Raw genomic sequence first — 21,361 nt, 5'->3', positions numbered from 1 at the left:
GTTTCGAAGTTGCTTATTCAATTTTCTCTGGTGACACTAGATACTTTGCATGAACAATGTAAAATGGTGAGGTTAAAATATCAGAGATCAATAGATGCAAAATCGATGACAGAACCTTTTAACTGATCCACGAATATTCTGACATTTGTCGAGATTTGTTGACCAGGTCTAAAATTCTGAACCGCTGGTCAAAGCACAAACAAAAAAATGAACATTTCGAAGTTGGAACTGACAAAAATAGTCAGTGCTTGCGTGCAAATTATATCACTACATGTCAGTTCAGTGTTTGATGAAATACAGCAGTGACGCTAGTTTCCTACGTTTAATACCCGTGAAGGTCCAAGTTGGAATTTTGGCCTTCAGTAACCCATGCTTATCGTAAGTGGCAACTAAACTGACCGGGTGATCAGGTTCGTTGACTTGGTTGACACATGTCATTGGTTCCCAACTGCGCAGATCGATGCTCATGCTATGTATCACTGGATTGTCTGGTTCAGGCTCGATTATTTACAGACCGCTACCATATAGCTGGAATATTACCGAGTGCGGCATGAAACTAAACTCATCCACTCAGACGATACTATTTTGTGAAACCCACAGGTGCTCAGTATAGAAATATGGTTTTGACCGGCCGGGATCTGCACCCGCAGTCATAAATTCCTGGTTTGACCAAGGGAGGCTACTCTACAGCTCCACTGATATCTGAGCCACGGGTGACCTCCCAAGAAAGAGAGACTTTTAGTTTAGTTTAGTTTCACGCCGCACGCAGCACAAGAAAGAAAGAAACCATGGACATCAATCCAGAAAACCTTCGTGGCACTTACATTAGGATTTAACAATAAAGTTACGACAGGTCGTAACATTGCGAGCGCTTTATGGATCGGGTCCCTGAACATCAAAGACAATACAAACACAACCGATCTGCTTATTTACCAACCGGCGACCCAGTATAAATTAATCTCAACTCAAGAATGTGGTACATGTATAACACAATAACCTAGACTTGCCAGGTCCCGTCTGAAATATTAGCAAGCCAATCCAGCAACAAACTCATCACGAATGCGTGAATTATAAAAAAAAACCCAAAAAACAAACCGGTTTTATCCAATCAGTGTTGTACAAACTAGTTACGTAACAGTACAATATGTTACAACAACACAGACCGGTGAAGCAAGCGACGTGACTGAGCTTAATCAGGTCATTTCTCCTACTGAGATAGCCTACTGTTGTTTATTCACCTCAGGCAGTGACCTGTATCTGGGCTTTGTAGTTGGAGTGTGGTTGTTGTTGTCGTACCACGTCTTAACGTTTCCGTCTTGGCGAGCTCGGATATACTCAGATATTCACAACATCTACGGGATTTACAGCAAATACGTCATTTCTACGTTCAGACTGGCAAGGTAAATTGTGTAGTTTAGTTGTTACATAAGTAGAACTGAACTTGTAATTCATGTCTGGTAACCGACTATCTTATGTCTGGAGATGCTGTCAACTGTCTACGTGGTACAATGCATTGGGTATATGCATACGCAATGTCGGTTATCTGGTACATTACACTCCCCGTGGTAGAAGATATATGTATGAACAAAATACATATATCACCATGATTATCATCATCAACATACAAGGTATTGCACCCCTCGCCTTCAAATGCATCTGAGCTATATACGTTTGTACATATGTATTCTTATGCTTTTATATCATAGTCGTTGTCATCGTCGTCGTCGTCGTCATCATCATCATCATCATCATCCCGCAATAGTACTTGTTATATACGCCTTGAACACAATGTAGAAACTACACTTGAAACAATGCCATATACAGTGAACAAAATTAATGTATTTCCTGGTGTACACATATTACCATGGCAACATTTATAATGATAACGATCCACTTAAGACAGTAAAAGTACACTTATGTACAAGTGGCATTGAGGTATCACTACACATGCTGTCGTTTAGACTCCCACAAACACAGTTAGCCTTGTACACGAAAGCTTTAAAGGGTCGACTGCGCTATCAACCGGAACATACAGTGACAGCGATAAGTACCTCGGAAATACATGGAGAAGGTTATACAGAACTTATGTCAGGAAAGTGATTTATTATCGTAAACTGCAGTCATCATCAGGACCATTTATTGTATCAGGAACATGTTTCGCATGTATATAGCTTGTGTTTAATGTTGTACACAGGTTGTAAACGCAGAACCTCTGTTTACCAACCTTGTGAATCATACCGCTTATACCGTGCGTTAAAGCGAGGTAAGCAAATAGTTTGTAGATAAGAAAGCAGTTTACATATAAAATACGTCTGTCTTCGTAGATAATGTCTGTTGAATAATTGGAATAACGTTGATAATGGTTGCAGTACAACAATGGTTGCAGTACAACATTCAACCATACATTATTCCGTTTGTCCGTGAAGACTTTTGATGATTAAATCAAGGTGGAATTAAGAACAGTGTTTATTTGGACAAAAATACTCTAACCTATGTATTTCTTTCTTCCAAAAAGCACATCCTCTCAAACAAAGGTGTTATTTCTAAGCTACTCTAAGCTGTTAAGCCCTTAGCAAAAAATAGTTGAAATCGATCTTTCCATGTGATCATGAAATAGTAGAAAGACGTTAGTGTGGCCGTGTCCTGCCATATTACTTAGTAAAGATAGCAGTCAGAACACGATGACTTATACCAGTTTTGGAAGAATGCGGGTGGCAATATACGAACCAGACTAAGTATAGTCACGTGAACTAAATCGGTTGTTCTTTAAATGGGACACACAACTAACGAGACGCCTGTAATGACAAGCAGTTGTCTTAAGTAAGCTCTGTTGGATTCACATAAACAAACATACACATATAACATATAAACTAGCCTTCCTTTACTTTGTTAAATTCTGAGTACAAAAGCATATATTTTATTGCATCAATGGTAGAAATATGTGAAAAATATATGCAGAAAACCTTTTTAATTCGAAAATACGTTTTTGTAACATTTTATTAATGATATGACGGTATTGAATGTTTCTATGTTGTAGTATGTTGTATTGGGTTCCTTTACCAGCTATGTAACACTTTAAATACAAAAACATATTTTATTTACCTCATAAAATACCTGTGGGTCGACTGTTTGGAAATATATGAAAAGCATTTTATTCTTAATTGTTAAAGAACTTTTTGTAACATTTTACTGTTAACATGACGAAAGATTGCCTAAATAAAATGCATTGCACTATATGAAACATAAACGATCGCTGCTTTTACCAACTCATTCAGCTCAAGAAGCATAAATGTGCATCTACAGTAGGGAAATATACCAGAAACATAAGTTTTTGTCAAATTTTTATCACGTTGTTTTTAACTAGGTTATTTCCTGTATTGGATAACGCCATCTTGGATATAAACCAGCGTCATTGTTCCCATACGTTACGTCGTGAGAAGCAGAACGTCCCGTAGATTAAGATTTGTTGTGAGGGAAGATGTCTCTCTGTGGAGATGACATGGCTGTCGTTGGGGAATGTAAACTTGCGTCACAGTAATTACTGCGGTGTAGCTTAATGTCAACTTGAACTGATTAATGTCCTTGACATGCTGAGGCAGATTATAGAGAGTTAGCGGAGTCCGAATGTGTGGACAGTGTGTGATGCTAGTGTGGAGAGTGTGATGTCAGTGTGGATAGTGTGTGTGATGCTAGTGTGGAGAGTGTGATGTCAGTGTGGACAATGTGTGTGATGTTAGTGTGGACTGTCTGTGATGTTAATGTGGACTGTGAGTGATGTTAGTGTAAACTGCGTGTGTGTGATGTTAGTGTGGAAAATGTGTGTGATGTCAGTGAAAACTGTATGTGTGATGTCAGTGTAGACTGTGTGTGGGATATCAGTGTAGACAGTGTGCGTGATGTCAGCGTGGACAATGTGTGATGTCAGTGAAAACTGTATGTGTGATATCAGTGTAGGCAGTGTGTGTGATGTCAGAGTGGACAATGGGTGGGATATCAGTGTGGACAATGCTTGTGATGTTAGTGTAGACTGTGTGTGTGTGATGCCAGTGTGGACAGAGTGTGGTGTCGGTGTAGACAGTGTGTAATGTCAGTGTAGACAGTGTGTGTGATGTCAGTGTGGACAATGTGTACGATGTCAGCGCAGACAGTATGTGTGATGTCAGTGTAGACTGTGTGTGATGTCAGTGTAGACATTGTGTGTGCTGTCAGTGTAGACTGTGTGTGATGTCAGTGTAGACTGTGTGTGTGATGGTGTAGACTATGCGCGTGATGTCCGTATAGACTGTATACGTGATGCCAGTTTGGACTGTATGAGCGATGTTGGTGTAGACTGTGTGTGACGTCAGCGTGGACAGTGTGTGTTGTGTCAGTGAAGACAGTGTGTGTGTCATGTCAGTGTAGACTCTGTCTGATGTCAGTACACAGAGTGTACACAAATGTCAGTATAGAGTGTAGTTTCTGACATCTGTTTACTGGAATGGTCATTGAAGTGAACATTCCTTTGTTCCTTTTAACCTGTTCACGCAATGTTGCATTAATAGGCAGAAATATTCTACCATGACGATAAATTCACAAACTTCAGGATAGACCAGTTCTGGAAAACCAGTCGTACGTAACTTGGTGTTTCCAACAAGATCGTCCGGAAAGACAGGTTTCCGGACTAACCAAGTCGAAATTATGTTGTACATTGATAACCCCAAAATATATACTATTATACGTAACGGTTCATACTTGGGTCAGAGAGTGCATGTCAGTGTGTGTCTTTTCTCCACTTCATATCAGCCCAGTGCATGTAGTCACCGGGTATGATAAATCACCGATACCACGTTGGATATCGTGCCTGCAGAGAAGTGGACACATCCCACTTGCGTGACTTTACTCACTTGTCGGTATATGCTACGTGTGTCCTTGTGTCATTATTCCGATACAAAGTACTATAAACAATAAATTATATGAACCGTTCGTGCAGTTTTTGCTATCAATATTTTCATGTTGGGTGATTCTACAAGTATGGAGGTCGGAATATGGAGGTTCGAAGTTTGTTGGCGAGGTGTCCGGGCTTAAGGTCTGGGGTGTATGACGAGCTCACCGATATTTTACAGAAAGGTGTCCGGCTGTAAAGCCCCACATTCTAACTGTGGATGGAAAATACGAATGATACGAAAACTTTAATCGTGAGACAGGAAGTGAGACGTCATCAGAATTACGAAGATTATAGTTACTTTTAGATGCTACCTTCCCACTAACCAGATCAGTAAGGTACGATGGTGCCATATTAAGCTGTATTTTGTAAAACAGTTTTCGCTTTCTCCTACGTTCTACTACAAATTCCAGATGTTCTTGATGAGCATACATGCATTTAGGTAAATTTGTTATATTTCTTGCCGGTTCATAATGCAGTTGTTCTAATGTATTTGCTTGATATTGAGCGAGCACACCAATCCCATACTTCACACGCATATTCGAAATGGGGTCTTATGAACATTACATAAATTCTGTTCGATACAGGGCGCGGTGATAAAAATTTGACACTACGTAGAGAAGATAATAACATAATTGCTTTTACAAAATTTACAATCTGGTCAGACCATTTACAATTTTTTGAAAACATTAATCCCAAATATTTATGATTATTAACTGTTTTGACATGAACCCCGTTAATGTAGAGATTAAATGCATCAACATTCTTATGCAAGGGGGAAATAATTCCCTATCAGGATTACATGTTATAAGCCACCGATCTTTGTTGCAAGGTGCTCGGGATATCAATGTGTACAATCTAGTTAGTGAGGTGCAATATCGAGATTTAATAGGAATCTGCGGTAAGGTGAATGAGTTAGCGATTGATACCGATCTGAGTAGGAAGATGTCCGGACAGAAAATGAGCACTTAGCACGATCAAGGCGAGAAACGTTTATAAATGATTTACTAGAGTTGCTGATTATCACAGCGTCACCATGTCACGTTTTTTTCCACCCTTGAGGATACATATATCAGTGCAGGTTTTACACCGCCTTCAGCAATATGTAATCAGTATCACGACGGGGAACACCAGAAACGGGCTTAACACATTGTACCCACGTGGGAAATTGAACTCTGGTCTTAAGGGTGGCAGTCTAGTGGTTAAAGCGTTCACTCGTCACGCCGAAGACCCGGGTTCTATTCCCCACAAGGGTACAATGTGTGAAGCCCATTTCTGATGTCCCCCACCGTGATATTGCTGCAATATTGCTTAGAAAATGCGACGCAAAACTAAACCCACTCAATTACTTCGGCGTGACAAGCGAGTATGTTAACCCATTTATTGTTTCGTCAGTCAAAATGTGATGGCTTAAATACAAGAATGACTTCACTTGAATATATTAACTTGCACGCCATTTCTCACGATCCCGTCAACATTGTGGCCAGTGACGTGACCTGCTAGAGCTCAGTGCCCGATATTTCAATGTCACATCAAGACCTGTCTGCAGACAGCTTAGTTGGTTACCTGAGTTCGTGACTCGACGTTCCCGGAACACAGGATGTTGTGTGTTGCCTGTTTGAGAAATCTGTCTGGTGCATGTATAGATATGTTTCGAAATAGATCTGAGATAGGGTTTGTCTCTTTTCTTTCTCACCACTCAAGTCCCTGTCTCCGTGTGTCCAAGCGCTGCTAATTATGGTACCGGTATGCAACTTTACCATATTAAGATCAAAAGAGATTGATTGAGTTTAGTTTTAAACCACTTTATGTCATATTTAGCAATATCAAGGCGGGGGACACTAGATATAGGCTGCACTCATTGTTCCCATGCGCGGAGTCCAAACCGGGTCTTCTGTGTGACCAGCGAATGCTTTATAACCACTGTGTACGAAATGTTAAGCTCTCATCCCAAGCTAGGGCGGTTTTTCGGAGTCCGAAACATTCTTGGTCGGTTCGACTAGGCAACGTTTCAAGAGAAGTCACCGCCTCTATGGTGGAGTGATAAAAGCGGAAGCGGAGAGCGGAAGGTTAGGGGTGCGATTCCAGGCCGTGCTATACCAAAACACGTTAATATATAGCACCATGCCTGTCGACGGCATCAACTGGTATAACAAGGACTGATGCACAAAGACTCAATATAATGTGTCTGAGCTGAGTATTCATGCTTAACCGCGGCATGGTATCTCAGTGAGCTAGCACTATGAAACCAGCCTAAGTCTGGGTCGGTACAAGCTGGCACACACGCATGCACGTCGTCATGTAAGGGAAATATTCTTAAGTACGATGTTAACCCCCATTTCACACCACCTCTCCTCCAGAAGCAGTGTAACTCGCTGTCTGGGCTGCGTGTATAACTCTGAATGTAACAACTAAACTAATTTCAACTAAAAAGGAACCGCGGAGAGCTAGACCTGAGATCCTGGGCCCTTATTCTCGAAACGTTCGTAGCCCTGGGAATTCTTAACTTTAATCGTAGCCAGTGTGTTAAGAATTGGCTTAAGAAGTTCGTAGGGCTACGAACGTTTCTAGAATAGCTAGCCTGAACCCGATACAATCTACACGCTCTTCATGTAGGACTTCAGCACTGCAGTCAGAGCTAGGCTATATAGGGAACGTTGTATAGCTATATATAGGGAACATTGTATAGTTCAAGTTTTCATAGCATAACCAGTCTGATGGTGGGAAGGGCTGCCCTCATATACCTTAATCTGTTGACTGTAATATCATTTTTTGTCTCGTGGTCATTTATTGTGCAGAGTTGCGTCTTTTAGCCATTTCCGGATTCCGGAAACCCAGTTCTCTTTGATCGTATTGTGATTCCATATAACCGACTAATCGTGGTTTTCACTAAGGCGGTAAACGTCCACGAACAGCAACACTTGATATACCGTTTTTATCAGTAACAAGCGTTTATTCTTTGAATAAGTTTCTAGATTCAGTGGTAATTAAAGACACTGACTAAGATATTCCAACTACGGTATTACATAAGCTGCAGACAGAAAGGCAGTTTGTGTCAAAGCTTATTCTTTAGGACGTAATTGTATTCTGGCCTATCCAGTGCTTCTACTGTAGGTCGATGTTGTAGCTTTGTTTAAAAGCTGACTAACGGGATCGGGTGCTCAGACTCGCAGATTTGATTAGCCGTCATCGTATCCCAGTTGTGCAGATCGATGTTTATGCTGTTGATCACTGAATTCTAATCTCTCTGAAACTAGCAACTGATCATGAGGAACATGGTTAAATGGAGAGACAGCTTTCGTAAAGATATAGCTAATACATTGTATCCGATTACCCGTTACACTGACACTTGAAATACACCATGCCGCATGGTTGTTTGATTCTGAAATCCTTTCCCTTACTGTCTTTAAACAGTATCGTGGTTTTGAATATTGAAAGCAAATTAGGTTAAAGAACACCACCAAAGAAATTGTGGTGGGTTCCAATCCCTGATGGATCCTGGAAACCTATGGTTGATACCATGAGTACCCGGATCACCGAAGCTGATCACCAGGCCCATTCGACAAACAAAGCTTATGTTACGGTACAGATCAGGAAACAACTCAGATGATTTGCCAGTCACTTGTAAGTTAGGATAGATTCCCAGCATATCACCTCGGACCGTGAAGGACGGATGTAGGAGGGACTTACCTCAGCGACGTGGCCTCGACAGCCCCTAATAATCCACTGTATCGGTTTCTTATCGCGGACTCAGTTACAATCACTCAGAACAAGCTGAGCAACACGAGTCGGGCTAGATACACTGACGTTAGTGCAGTGAACGTTATAGTCTGTGTCACAGTCTGTGAACACGTTATTCCCCCATCCAAATAGCCCCTTCTGGACACATGCCTTCGTGTCTTTGAGAGGATTAAAGATTTACAAAATGTACATAAAAATTTGAGATGATCAAATCATGATCAGTGAAGCATTTTGAGTCGGGGACCATCTCAAAAATAATATTTTAAAAATCTTTAATCCTCGCTAAGACACGATCGCGAGGGCTAGACAAAAAACTAGTCTATGAAATGAACATGTTTTAAAGAAAAAAGGTAATGGTAAAAATATAATATAATTCAGTAAATGGAACCCTAATCAGGAGAAACCTGGGACATACTAATAACCTAAATATTTTGCACTGGACCAACTCCCATGATGCTAGACAAACAACCAGTTTCTGAAATTAACATATAAAATATAATGAAAAGGTGCCTTGACACTTTCCTCATTTTTAGAGCTGTGGAAATCTAAACTCGCCACGTTTTCTAGACTCGTGTGGGCTTTCTTGGATATGTTTGCTTTTCAGGGTCTGTATGGCAGACTACGCGAAGGCCTGCCTGTGCTTCTGGCTCCAAATCTATTATTATTATGCAAGTGTATACCTTGCTCAGGTTCTGAAGCTCTCAGCTAACTCAGGCTCCTTTTCAACTTGAATAGTTATTTGCTTGTATCAAACTTACACATGTGTGCTTCCGAGACACATCTAAAATTCGATGAACAGTCTTGAAATTGATTACAAAACACCTTTCTCTTCGCTGAACAGTGTTTTCCTGATTCAGACTGGCTTGCTAGGACACACAAACGCCACGGACAGAGATGTGCAGCGAGACATCGTTCATTCGGGACCGTGCCTTATTTCTTTCGACATTGCTGTTTATGTGTTAAAGCACAGGTAAACTGTAGCGCAAATGGGTTGCGCAGCATAGAGAAAATGACCAGTCTGCTTCCATGCTCGCGAAGCGAGCAAAGGTTGGCAACGGACTTCCCTCGCTTCGAGTAGAAAAATATTTTTCATGTCAAAATAAAACATCGCCACCATCATAAGTACGCACCCATTTCGTCACCGGGTTGTGCTCTCACATTTCCAGTTTCATGTTAAACAATTACTCACGTGAAATATTTTTATTCAACATTTTAAGCGCAACTCTTGGTAGATCAGACCATTTTAGCCTCCATTCCTGTTCCAGCTTCCGGGTCAACGGAGTGAAGGAACTGGAGGGTATTATTCCAGATGGAATACTTACAGTTACCTCCCCTGCATCATTCACCCATTACGCCAGAAGTGTTTTTATGTAGAATAAAAGTTACGAAAATTCTAACAATAGCGAGGACAGACAAGACAAATAAACTCCAACAGGTTCACGATAAAATGAGGCAATATGGTATTTCTTTTTAATTACTGCTTATTCTTGTTCCGTCACTCCGTTCAACTGGGAGCTAGCAGGAATAATGGAGGCGAAAAACGATCTGAATACTCTGAGTGGCGCATAAAATGTTGAATAAAACATATTTCACGTGAGTAATTACTAAACATTGGGTAGGAAATGCGAGAGCACAGCCAACTGAGGAAATGGGAGTATACCTTTGATGGTGGCGATATTTTATTTTGACATGAAAAATATTTTTCGATCCAAAGCAAGGGATGTACGTTGCCTACCTTTGCTCGCTTCGCTCGCATATAAGAAGACTTGTCATATTCTCTATGCTGCGCAACCCCATTTGCGCTACAGTTTGCCTGTTGTTAAAGTAAGCAAATCACACAGTCAAGGCGTAGGACTCACTGAAGTCGTTCACAAGTTAATCCCAAACCGATGGAAAATATAGGGCAACAGTAGAATACAGAATGATGGAACGGGACCACTCCGCATCTGAACATAGCAACAATGCCCACCAGCCCAGAACCGAAAAAGCTTGCCAAAGGAGGCGGAGCATAGGAGTCTCAAAATCTGTAAGGCACCTTGAGTTTTGGCAATCTCGGTTATATAGGCCAGGAGCATTAGACACAAACAGTAGGTAACATTGGAAAAAAATAGTAGAAAGCTGAATTTTTCAGGAAAGCTTGAAAACATCATTGCCATGTGCAAAGAACCACCTTGTGGCATTTTCAAGATGGCCGCCAAATTCAAGTGATATATCATGTGATTTACCAAATGAAAGCTAATCTCACAAGGAATCTAAATATACTGATATCATGCATTTTGTCTTTTTCACAATGGCCGCCAATTTCATGATGGCCGCCAAACCATTAAAATGATTATACACACATGTAGTTTGTCAATAACAATTATGACATGTGGTATATCAAATGAAAGCTCATCTCACAAGAAATCTAAATATATTGATATCATGCATTTTGGCTTTTTCAGAATGGCCGCCAATTTCAAGATGGCCGCAAAAACCATTAAAATGATTATACACACATATATTTTGTCAATGATTATACCATGTGACATATCAAATGAAAACTCATCTAACAAAGAATCTAAATATATTACTTATAACACCACACATACATAAGACAATAAAACGTGGCATGATAACACATTTGATGCTTGTGCTTTTCATCAAATTTATCAAAATATCTGCTATTGTTGACTTAATACATTTTCAGCTGTTATTGATGAACAGAATTACTATCCTCTCAAGATAGATGCTTTTATCTTTTTCTTGAAATAATTACCATTGAACCCATGTGAAGCTGATAAGCATATATGATATGTTGTCTGGTAAGCAGTACAGGAAGTGCATTTCGCTTAGAAAACACAACGTTGCCAGTGGGATGAGAAATTATGGATTTCATCATGGTTTTTCCAAAACATATAAGTAAATTTTGAATTTGAAAAAATTTCTTTTGAAACAATGACTTTATGGAACAAATAAAACAGATAAGATGTGATATTTGAAGTAAGAGTTGAAACCTGACAGAACAACGTAAAACACAACGTAATGATGGAAAGATGCTGAATGTCAGCCTGTGGAAAGACATTCAATCAATCGTGTTGAAGTTGGTGAAAAGGGTCCTCTTGGTCTTGTCCGAGCAAGTATATTGAGAGAAAATAGTTACCAGTCATATTTTGAAGAAGGCAAGGCAAAGTTACCATTTGTTGTCCCTGGCGAATGCAGAAGATACTACATCAGAAAGATCAGCATCAATTCTTTCAAAAGAAAACATGAAGAACTCCTGTCCCCCGATATTGAAGGCCCAGCTACTAAACTGCGCTCAAATACTCCTATTGTCAACGTCAAAACATATTGTCTCAACTGTCCTAAGGAAATAGCAAAGGGAAAATCTGATTGTCAGGTTCTCTACCATGCCAGTAAGCCATTTCCAACTGAGGACAATACAGATGGAAGAGGTTGTCCACTCGATACAGCAAACATGAAGAATTTAAGGAACTATGCATGTATATTCGTGAAAATGATGAATGTCAGCATTCACTTCAGGATCTCACATCTTTTATGAATAGCTCTCTAGGTGGAACCAATGGATATGAGGCGAAAACTCTTCATCTTTAGTTGATTATTGATTTGGGGAAGGATATTATCAACTCGTGTGAGCATGGAAAGCGATGGTATACGATAAACAGATCCACAGCGTATGACAGTGATAATATTCTGAAATAACAAAACTTGATGAAAGCAACTGTTACCAGACTCTTTAAATCGTTTCATGTGTGGCATAATAAAGTCCAGGTTGGACAAAATGAAAGTCTGTCAACGTCGTCAAACAGCAAATGTAATATCTGCCTGTCGTCCAAGGTCTTTTGTCTCATCAATATTGTTGGCCGTATCCAGTTACCTTAACCGCAAATATGAAGGCAAAGAATCGGTTGATATCCTCTGCAGCTTTTCCTTTGCTGGTGAATATATAGAGTTCCAACGCTTGTATGATACACTTCTTTCAGATGACGAAGTTTTGGTCATTGCGGTGAGCTTGTCAATTTCATATCAATTTCATATCAATGCTGATATCAATGTTAGAACAACCAGTGGCTTTGGTACGTGGCATGTTTTAAGTGGAACTGCTTGTGTAATGCCGGTCAGGAAAGAACCCGTTCAGATATCTCTACCTCGCTCCACTCAGATCACAGATTGCTTGTTTTTACTGCAATTTGCTTGTTGTTTGTTACTATTTGCTTGTTTTTTTTGCAACAATTTGCTTGGGGTGTGCTTGTTCTTTGCTACAGTTTGCTTCTAGTTTGTTTTTTGGTACAATTTGCTTGGAGTTTGCTACGATTTGCTTCGAGCTTTTATTGACTGATTGATTGATTGATTGATTGATTGATTTTGCTACACTTTGCTGGATTTTGCTACGCTTGCTTGTAGCAGCAAAAAGAGTACAGTGTCTTTTCGGTGTTCGTTGCATGGAGGGGCTGCCTCTTCCATATCCTTGTGCCCGCCGTAGTTGGGCAACGGTGTGTGCCGAATCCTGTTCCGATATTCCTGGAGTGGCTCTGCTTTCTACCTGGCGGAAGGTACAAGAATCTTTTTCCTCGCATGGACATTTGTCCACCAATCTGTCGTGGAGGAGTTTCTGTCGAAGGCACCATCGGAGACAGTCGACGTCATCATCGTCGTACCGGTTCTCTATGTTCGAGAATCAGCCGTCGATCACGATTTCTTCCAGAATCTCGATCGGGAGGAAACCTTCCTGGGGTGTGTAGTCCATACCACAGAACGCATTTCTTGCTGCAGACAGCAGAGGTCAATGGTGCCGCACCTGCATGCCGCATTAAAGACGGTGGGGAGTTCCGATATGGCGGTGAGGCAGTCTGTGCATCGGTGGTTGTGTCTGTCCTTGGGTTCTGGACAGTCGGCGAGAACGATTCGGAGTTTGTAAGTTGGGCGGTTGCCAAAACTCAGGGTGCCCTACAGATTTTGAGGCTCATATACACCGCCTTCTTTAGCAAGTTTTTTTTTCAGCTCTAGGATTGGGTGTTGTTGCTATGTTCAGATGCGACTTGGTCCCGATCCATCATTCTGTATACTACTGCAACTGCTATGGCATGGATTACATGAGCGGATGAGTGAGTGAGTGAGTTCGGTTTCATGACACTGTCAAGTAGTGTGAGGAATTGGAAAAATGATCCACTATCGATATTGTAAGAGGACTTGTGGTAAACGATAATCGATTATGATGGATATACAACCTCCTCCCTTCAGGCCGTCTCTACAAGATGGCATTTGTGAAAACTTAGAGAACCTGTACTTCCTCTGTTCCAAGTACGATATCTCTCTTAAATATATGTGAAGATATTTAAATCAATGAATTCATGTAAGTATATTATGTATAAAAATATCTCTCTGATGTGTCAGTAGCTCCGCTGATTTAACACAAATTTCTGAAAAGGTATTTAAGTATTATTCTATACTAATTACAGAGTTAAACTACAGGAATTTGGATACTCAAATATGTAGGTATTTCCATAGTATGCTTTATCGCCGTGCACGTCACATATATCTATACCGATCAAATTGTGGAATTCCCCTGAAAAGTAGGCGGTGGGATCTATGTAGGAAGATTTTATATTGTATGTTGTCTCTAGAGATCTGTTATTATGAACCCATGACGGTCTCGAGGTAGAACAGGCCTTCAGCAACCCATGCTTGTCATAAAAGGAGACTATGCTTGTCGTAAGAGGCGACTAACGGGATCGGGTGGTCAGGCTCTGTGACTTGGTTGACATATGTCATCGGTTCCCAACTGCGCAGATCGATACTCATGTTGTTGATCACTGGATTGTCTGGTCCAGACTCGATTATTTACAGACCGCTGCCATATAGCTGGAATATTTCTGATTGCGACGCAAAACTAGGCTCGTTCACTCTATTATTATGATAGCGTACTAGTTTTAAATTAAGAGCTGTGATAATCTAGTGTTTTCAATATCCTTGGGTTACTGGATTTTACTTCTACATTTATTGGTTTTATTATTGATATACATTACAATATGGCTGCAATGTTGCCGATGTGACGCTAAATATTAACTCCTCACTCACTGTGTAGGAACATGTCCGAGCTTTCAGTTTTTCACGATTATGACAAGAATCACAATCATAACTTCGTTTCGGAGTGAGTAGGATTTTACGCCGCGTTTAGCAGCATGTAAGCAATATCACGGCGGGGCACAACAGAAATAGGATTCACACATTAGACCCTGTGGAATCGAACCCGGGTCTTCGGCGTGGCGGGTTGGTGGGATAGTCTAGAGGTTAGTGTTCGCTCGTCATGCCGAAGACCTGGGTTCGATTACATATAAGGGCACAATGCGTGAAGCTTCGGCTAGATCAGCTTGGCCTGATCAAGTGAATCCTAATGAATTGCGCGATTGTGTCACAACTGGTTGGGTCTATTATTGTGAAGGGGGCCACCTTTGTCAGTAGATTGTTAACAGCAGAGACTAGGCTGCCGTTTGAAATCTTAGCGTCGAGAAATTTGTCAGCACTGTTCTAAGCTTCTATAAACAAAAGCTGCAGATGGTATCATGTTTCCGATGTGTGCATGTTTTGCACGAAAGCAACATTCATAGCATTCTCTTCTCCCCTATTTAATGAAGTTAAATCGACCTGCCGTTTGCGCCATTTGACTTCCCGGGTCATGCATATGTAGAGTAGCTCAGGTCAAGGTGAACACGCTCTATTTCTTGTGCCCCCTGTCGTGATGTTGCTAAACTCACCCACTTACATGCATGTACAGACTTGGTTTCGTTGCTACATGGATCTAATATGCCGATGTGACGTAAAACTCAACTCAACAACACTCACCTGCAAAGGAATCACCAACACTATATGTCAATCCAAGAGGACTTTCAGATAACTATTCTCTTAAAAATCAAATCTTAGGAAACGTGACATGCAGTTATTTATCTAATTCGCGGTAGTGTGTAATTTCTTGCAGCTCAGTGACCATGTGATCCTCAGAAATATAGGATACAACAGACACTCCGTTCCGGGTCACTGCCAGTACACGCTCGAGTATTCACTATTAATATTCAATTTTCGAAATTTCCTTAACAAATACATTTATCCTGGTTCGTACGTGACCAAACTCAGGTATGTTTTCAACGAACCTTCAATTTCTGTGTTGAAAGAAGGATATTCTTGGAATGGTCTAAAACATCCATCCATCCATTTATTATGTGTGTTTGTTTGGTGTTTAAAAAGAACGATATTACACCTAAACACCGGAGTTCTGTAAAATTTAATAATCGACTCTGGACATGGCTGTCCAGGGCATGATAATCAGCATCAGCACCTATCTACGAAATTGTGATACGATGACATGTCACCGAAGTCAGCGAGACTGACCCCCACTCCGTTGAGAAATCCATCACTATATTAATCTGCAAATACTCAACAAAAGTATATATAAATTATAAATACACAACGACCCGTGAAGGTCCCGGGGTAGAATAGGCCTTCAGCAACCCATGCTTGCCATAAATGGCGACTCAGCTTGTCGTAAGAGGCGACTAACGGGATCGGGTGGTCAGGCTCGCTGACTTGGTTGACACATGTCATCGGTTCCCAATTGCGCAGATCGATGCTCATGTTGTTGATCACTGGATTGTCTGGTCCAGACTCGATTATTTACAGACCGCCGCCATATAGCTGGAATATTGCTGAGTGCGGCGTAAAACTAAACTCACTCACTATGATGATTCACTGTTATAACAACTGACTGTTGATTTGTTGATATGCGTACATGAATTTTTTTCGCTTTCACTTAATTTTCACGATTTGCTTGTTTGATCCAGTTAACGTGACGTCTCGCTATCCGGATGATTTTCGAGTGAAACCAAAACGTCCGGATAAACGGGGTTCGAATGTATATGGCGGCGGTCTATAATTATATAATATATAATCGAGTCTGGATCACTCAGTCTAATAATAAACACCGTGATTTACGATAATATGACATGTGCCTTTCTACGACAAGCATGTGTTACTGAAGACCAGTTCTAACCCGGATCCCGGGCCTTCTCGGGTCTTATGAAAGAACGAATAAATGAATGAAGACGGTTAAAAATTAAGTGCGACATTTTTGGGGGTTAAAGGTAGTCGTCAACAAAGTTAGTTGATCTACGTACCCTGTTATCCAATATGTAACAATGGAATTTCCTTACTCCATGAGAAAAATATTAGTTTTATCACGTAATCATTACTTGTGTGTACAAATGCAAGGACGCTAAGACGTATCAAGATGTTGTAAGTGCCCGCGTATGATGATCGGCGCTTCGGATAACCGTTGCATGACTACATTAATTATGTTCGATAACTGAGTGACTGTCCTGTAATATGGCCTTTTCCAAACGCTTCCGAGAAATTTTGCTGTTACTAAAATAACGTTTCCTTTCAATATCAGTACTTTTGAACAGGAACCTACGTGGTTCTAGTTTAATTAAATATCAGATATTCGTGATGTAGCTTTGAAATGTATCTTAAAACACAATCTAACGTATCACGTGGCAAAGTATTGATTACTTATATATCATATGCCACCTGGTCATGGTCACGATCTCCTATAAATATAAACCTTCAGTCATTCTCCATGTGTTATTTCTCTGTTCTAATTTTAGAGGGAATCCCTTGCTGCACGTGATAAAAATAGTTGGGAGACACCCTCGTGACGTCATTCACGCCCATGTTTGGATCTATCACCCACCTCAGGCGAAAAATAGTGAATTTTTTATCAGAGGGCGGCGTCAGCGATTAGTGAAACCGCTAGAGGAAAACTCATACGCCCATTCATTCGTTATTGAATGGAAAACCCGGAACCAATCGAGTCAAAATGGCGAGAGCGGTTTGCGGATGCACCAATACCAAGCGTGCTCGCGAGCCGTGACCAATCCGACTCATCAACAAGCGACTTGCGTCTCATCCTACAGGTGACAAGAGACAAAATAACTCAACTCAGGACAGAATTAGAACAGCAGGAATTTATTCAGAAGAGTTTGGAGGATGAACTGAAGAAGCGAGAGGAGAAAGCAAAATGTGAACAGGACGAGAGATTTATAAATGAGTATGTTTACAGTTTTGTCGGCAAAGACAAAAGGTGCAGTCATCCACCATTTTCTTACGACCCGGAATTGGTTGGCGCAAGGCGTGACAGTGACTGTGTGACGCGAAGCGGGAAGGATGTCCACTCACCTGAGCGAACAGTGAATGGGAGTGGAGGAGATAGGACTAGTGCTCCGTTTCTGCGAAAGTATCAACACAGAAAGCACATTTCGTGGTCGTATTCAAGGGGGGACAACTCTGTCGTGACTCGTGCACCTGTCCCTGTTTCCCACTCGAAAATAATTATCGATTCAGAACCGGATTCGGATTATGGCAAAGTATGGGTCGTCCCATCACGATCAAAACATGAAGCAACAACGAGGTATTCAACAGGTATGTTACCTGCTACAAATGTAAGTCCTATTTTGTTACCTAAACAGCCCCCGCCTGTTGCAAGAAAACCAAGCAAACCTCAACCAGCCCCGCGTCTAAGTTTACACCGGAGCAGCTCGTCGGACCTGTCACTGTTCAGAACCTCCGAGACAGTGACCAGTCCCCATTTTAACTCTCTTCCACTTACCACAGCAGAAAGTACTAACACAATGGCTGAATATACCACGGACAATGGTCTACCTGGGTCGACTGAGAGCACAGGCCAAAATGTGACTGACAACGCATCAAATACAAACAGCGAGGAGGGGTGTGCCAAACGTTTGTCGAGTAAACACTCTACAGGAGCTGAATACATAAACAGCAAGTCAGTTATCCGAGAGACACAATGTGACAATTTACCAGTACGCCTGAGCACAGGTGAGAGACCAGGGATTCAAGACCTTTGTGCATCCAGTTTAGTCAGTGCCGTTAATATAAGCAATTCCCTAACTCATCTGGATCAGGTCCTATGCAAGGAAGAAGAAACAAGCTGTCCGACATTAGATGATACAAGCATGAAGAAACTGTATCGTACAAAGAGTGACCGAAAACACCTTGATACAGGTGATGGAGCTAAGTTTGATCAGATTGAGGGAACATATCGCAAACTTAATGATGAAGATACCTATCTGAAACTCAAGGATGAAAGTACTTCTCAGAAAGTTGATGATGAATATTCAACAGTGTCAATTAAAACTGAGGATTGTGGGGTTGTCAATGTCGCATTGAGGAATAAGCCAGAGAAAACAAAAACTGAATCAGAATCGGAACAGCATAAATATCACAGCAGGGCTCCGAGTTATGAGAATTGGACAATTGATCGTTGTCTCACAAGACAAGATGATTCAAATGACAGTGATGGAAGTGAAAATTTATATGATAATATTGTGTTTGGGGAGGTTTCTCCTGCGTCAACATTACAGAAGCAACCTTACAAAGGTAGTAAAGATTCAGGACTGTGTGACGACTTGTCTACTAACGAATCCTCTCCGTCAGTGTCGGACAGTGTGAGCGTCACAACAGAGGAAAGTGCTGTAGATGGAGGTGCAGACAGTTCTGCGAAACCTGCAACATCGGATGAGTCCGATGACGGAGACAATGGAGAATGTGTGGATGTACAATCTGATTCCAGCGACGACGATAAAAATGCTGACAACATATGTAAGTACTATATATCATCTATTTCTGAGAAAGACACAGATTTTTCCCCAAATGTCAACTGGTTATTGATACCAGTGGCAATGCAGTATGGCATGCTACAGTGTGAATAATGAATGAGGTCTCCAGTTTTACACTGTTCATATATATACACATATATATACACACACACATATGTTTGTATCTTGGCATTTAGTCAAGTATTTTAGTCTTAAAACATATTGGCATACCTATCATTTATGCATAATTGATATTTGTTGAATATCAAGAAAATTCGAAACAAGAAATCCTGTTTAAATGGATAAAAGTTTAGATTTACCATGATATATTCAAATTAGAACCCCAAAACATTGCCTATTTGCATACTGTGTATGTTTTGTATGCAGCCTCCTTGCCATTGTTATCAGGTTATGCTTTCATGGAAATTCTAAAAAACTGATTCTTTTGTTATCCATGTTAACCTACTTGCCATGGTCGATCATGGCTACAAAACCATTGTTGTCGAATAGAGTTGAAAACATTCCCATATCACCGCTCTCACACAAGGAAATATTTTGTGTACATATTGTGAACGAGTTTCTCTCAAAAGAGTTGATTAAGAACACACTGTTATTTAAAAAATCAATTTTACATCAAGTCATTTGAAAAATGAAAATGAATTATCATGCTGATACCAATCTTTCCACATCAGGCTAAAAATAATTTAATTAGTATTGGTGATTACATTTTGTGCTGTGCAAATATCTGCTGATTATCAACAGCCATGTGCTGTCTGAACAAGGCGGTTCTCCCACAGCGTAGCAACAAAGATTTGTCCCACTTACAGGTGCAGACACTATGCTACACAATACACCAGTGTATGGCATGTGACAGATGTGTGGTTTTTAGAACAGAGTTAAAAGAGAGAACAAATTTTGGGCACAATCTAATCCTGTCACAATCTACCCTAGAATGACTCCATACTACAACTAGTTGGTCATGAATGTCTCTGTTACTCAGTAAGAATGCACTGATAACTCACAATTCATGAAATTTCTTTCAAATGCTCAGTGTCTGACTCTGAAAGCAATCTGTCTCAAATTTGTCATGATTATTTTGTTTGAATTTAATATTCAGGATCATTGTCAAATTCGCCACTGTAGAAGAAAATCAAAAACCTTTGAAATCCAGTTGATGGAGACAGTCTTGAAATTTAAACATATATTTGATCATAAGTGCTTATAACAAGATAAAATGCTTTTGATCTGATATTTTTTTCAATGTGTTTGGTCATGCCACCCATCAGATAAAGTCCTTGTTCCAGGTCAGGTCACAAAAGGGAAATAAGTACTACATGCATGAATCATCACAACCACCTCTCACAGTAGTCACATGACACAGAGCAAGGGTTCTTGTCATGCTTATAAATCTCCTCAAAACATTTCAAAATACAGTTTATTACTGTTGTTTATTATCAAATACATTTATCCTTACCAATGTCAGGTCATGTCTTTTGTTAAAGATATTTTATAGATGGCTCTTATTGACTGAACTTTATACATTTAGTGCATAGCAGTAAATTGTCTGACAAATGGATGAGGGATGTTTTTTCAGAACTATTTTGTAAAATCTTGTGTCAACAATATCAATTTAAATTTGACTGAGACTAACAGGAAGGTTTGGATGACTCTTTTTGTATAGAAAATGAACCAATCTGAAACCCAGGATAGAAAGAAATACAATTTGCACTCCCGACAAGCAGCTAGTTTCACAAAATCTTTATTCTGGCAAATGATTTGGCTTGATTTTAAAAACACTCAGTTGTCACAAAAAAATATGCCATTTGTGCACCATTTCAGTATGGGCAGCTGAAATACCATCTGTTATTTATGGATCATCTGTTTTTAAATTATGGTATCTTGGGGTACTTGAGATGTGCTGCTACAGTGTTTGAATCTAGGGACCCCTAGAACATGAATATGTCTGAATAGTTAAACTAGGACTTTGAAAGAGCACCTTGTCTTACATGCATTTTTTGAAAGTTGGATTGTA

General features: G+C 40.3%; 1 protein-coding gene across 1 annotated transcript in view; it reads left to right on the top strand.

The window, feature by feature from the left end:
• The first annotated feature begins 1,246 nt into the window (after positions 1 to 1,246).
• The window catches only part of LOC137255642 (active breakpoint cluster region-related protein-like), a 76,320-nt gene continuing 56,205 nt past the window's right edge, over positions 1,247 to 21,361 (top strand). Inside the window, exons 1-2 of the mRNA XM_067793108.1 lie at positions 1,247 to 1,400; positions 17,320 to 19,333. Coding sequence (XP_067649209.1) covers positions 17,503 to 19,333 — 1,831 coding nt within the window. The 5' untranslated portion in view covers positions 1,247 to 1,400; positions 17,320 to 17,502. The remainder of the gene's footprint in view (positions 1,401 to 17,319; positions 19,334 to 21,361) is intronic.

Source organism: Haliotis asinina, chromosome 1 (genome assembly GCF_037392515.1).
Source record: "Haliotis asinina isolate JCU_RB_2024 chromosome 1, JCU_Hal_asi_v2, whole genome shotgun sequence".
Taxonomy (NCBI): domain Eukaryota; kingdom Metazoa; phylum Mollusca; class Gastropoda; order Lepetellida; family Haliotidae; genus Haliotis; species Haliotis asinina.
Note: the sequence above shows the minus strand (reverse complement) of the source record. Positions and strands in the feature narration are given on the sequence as shown.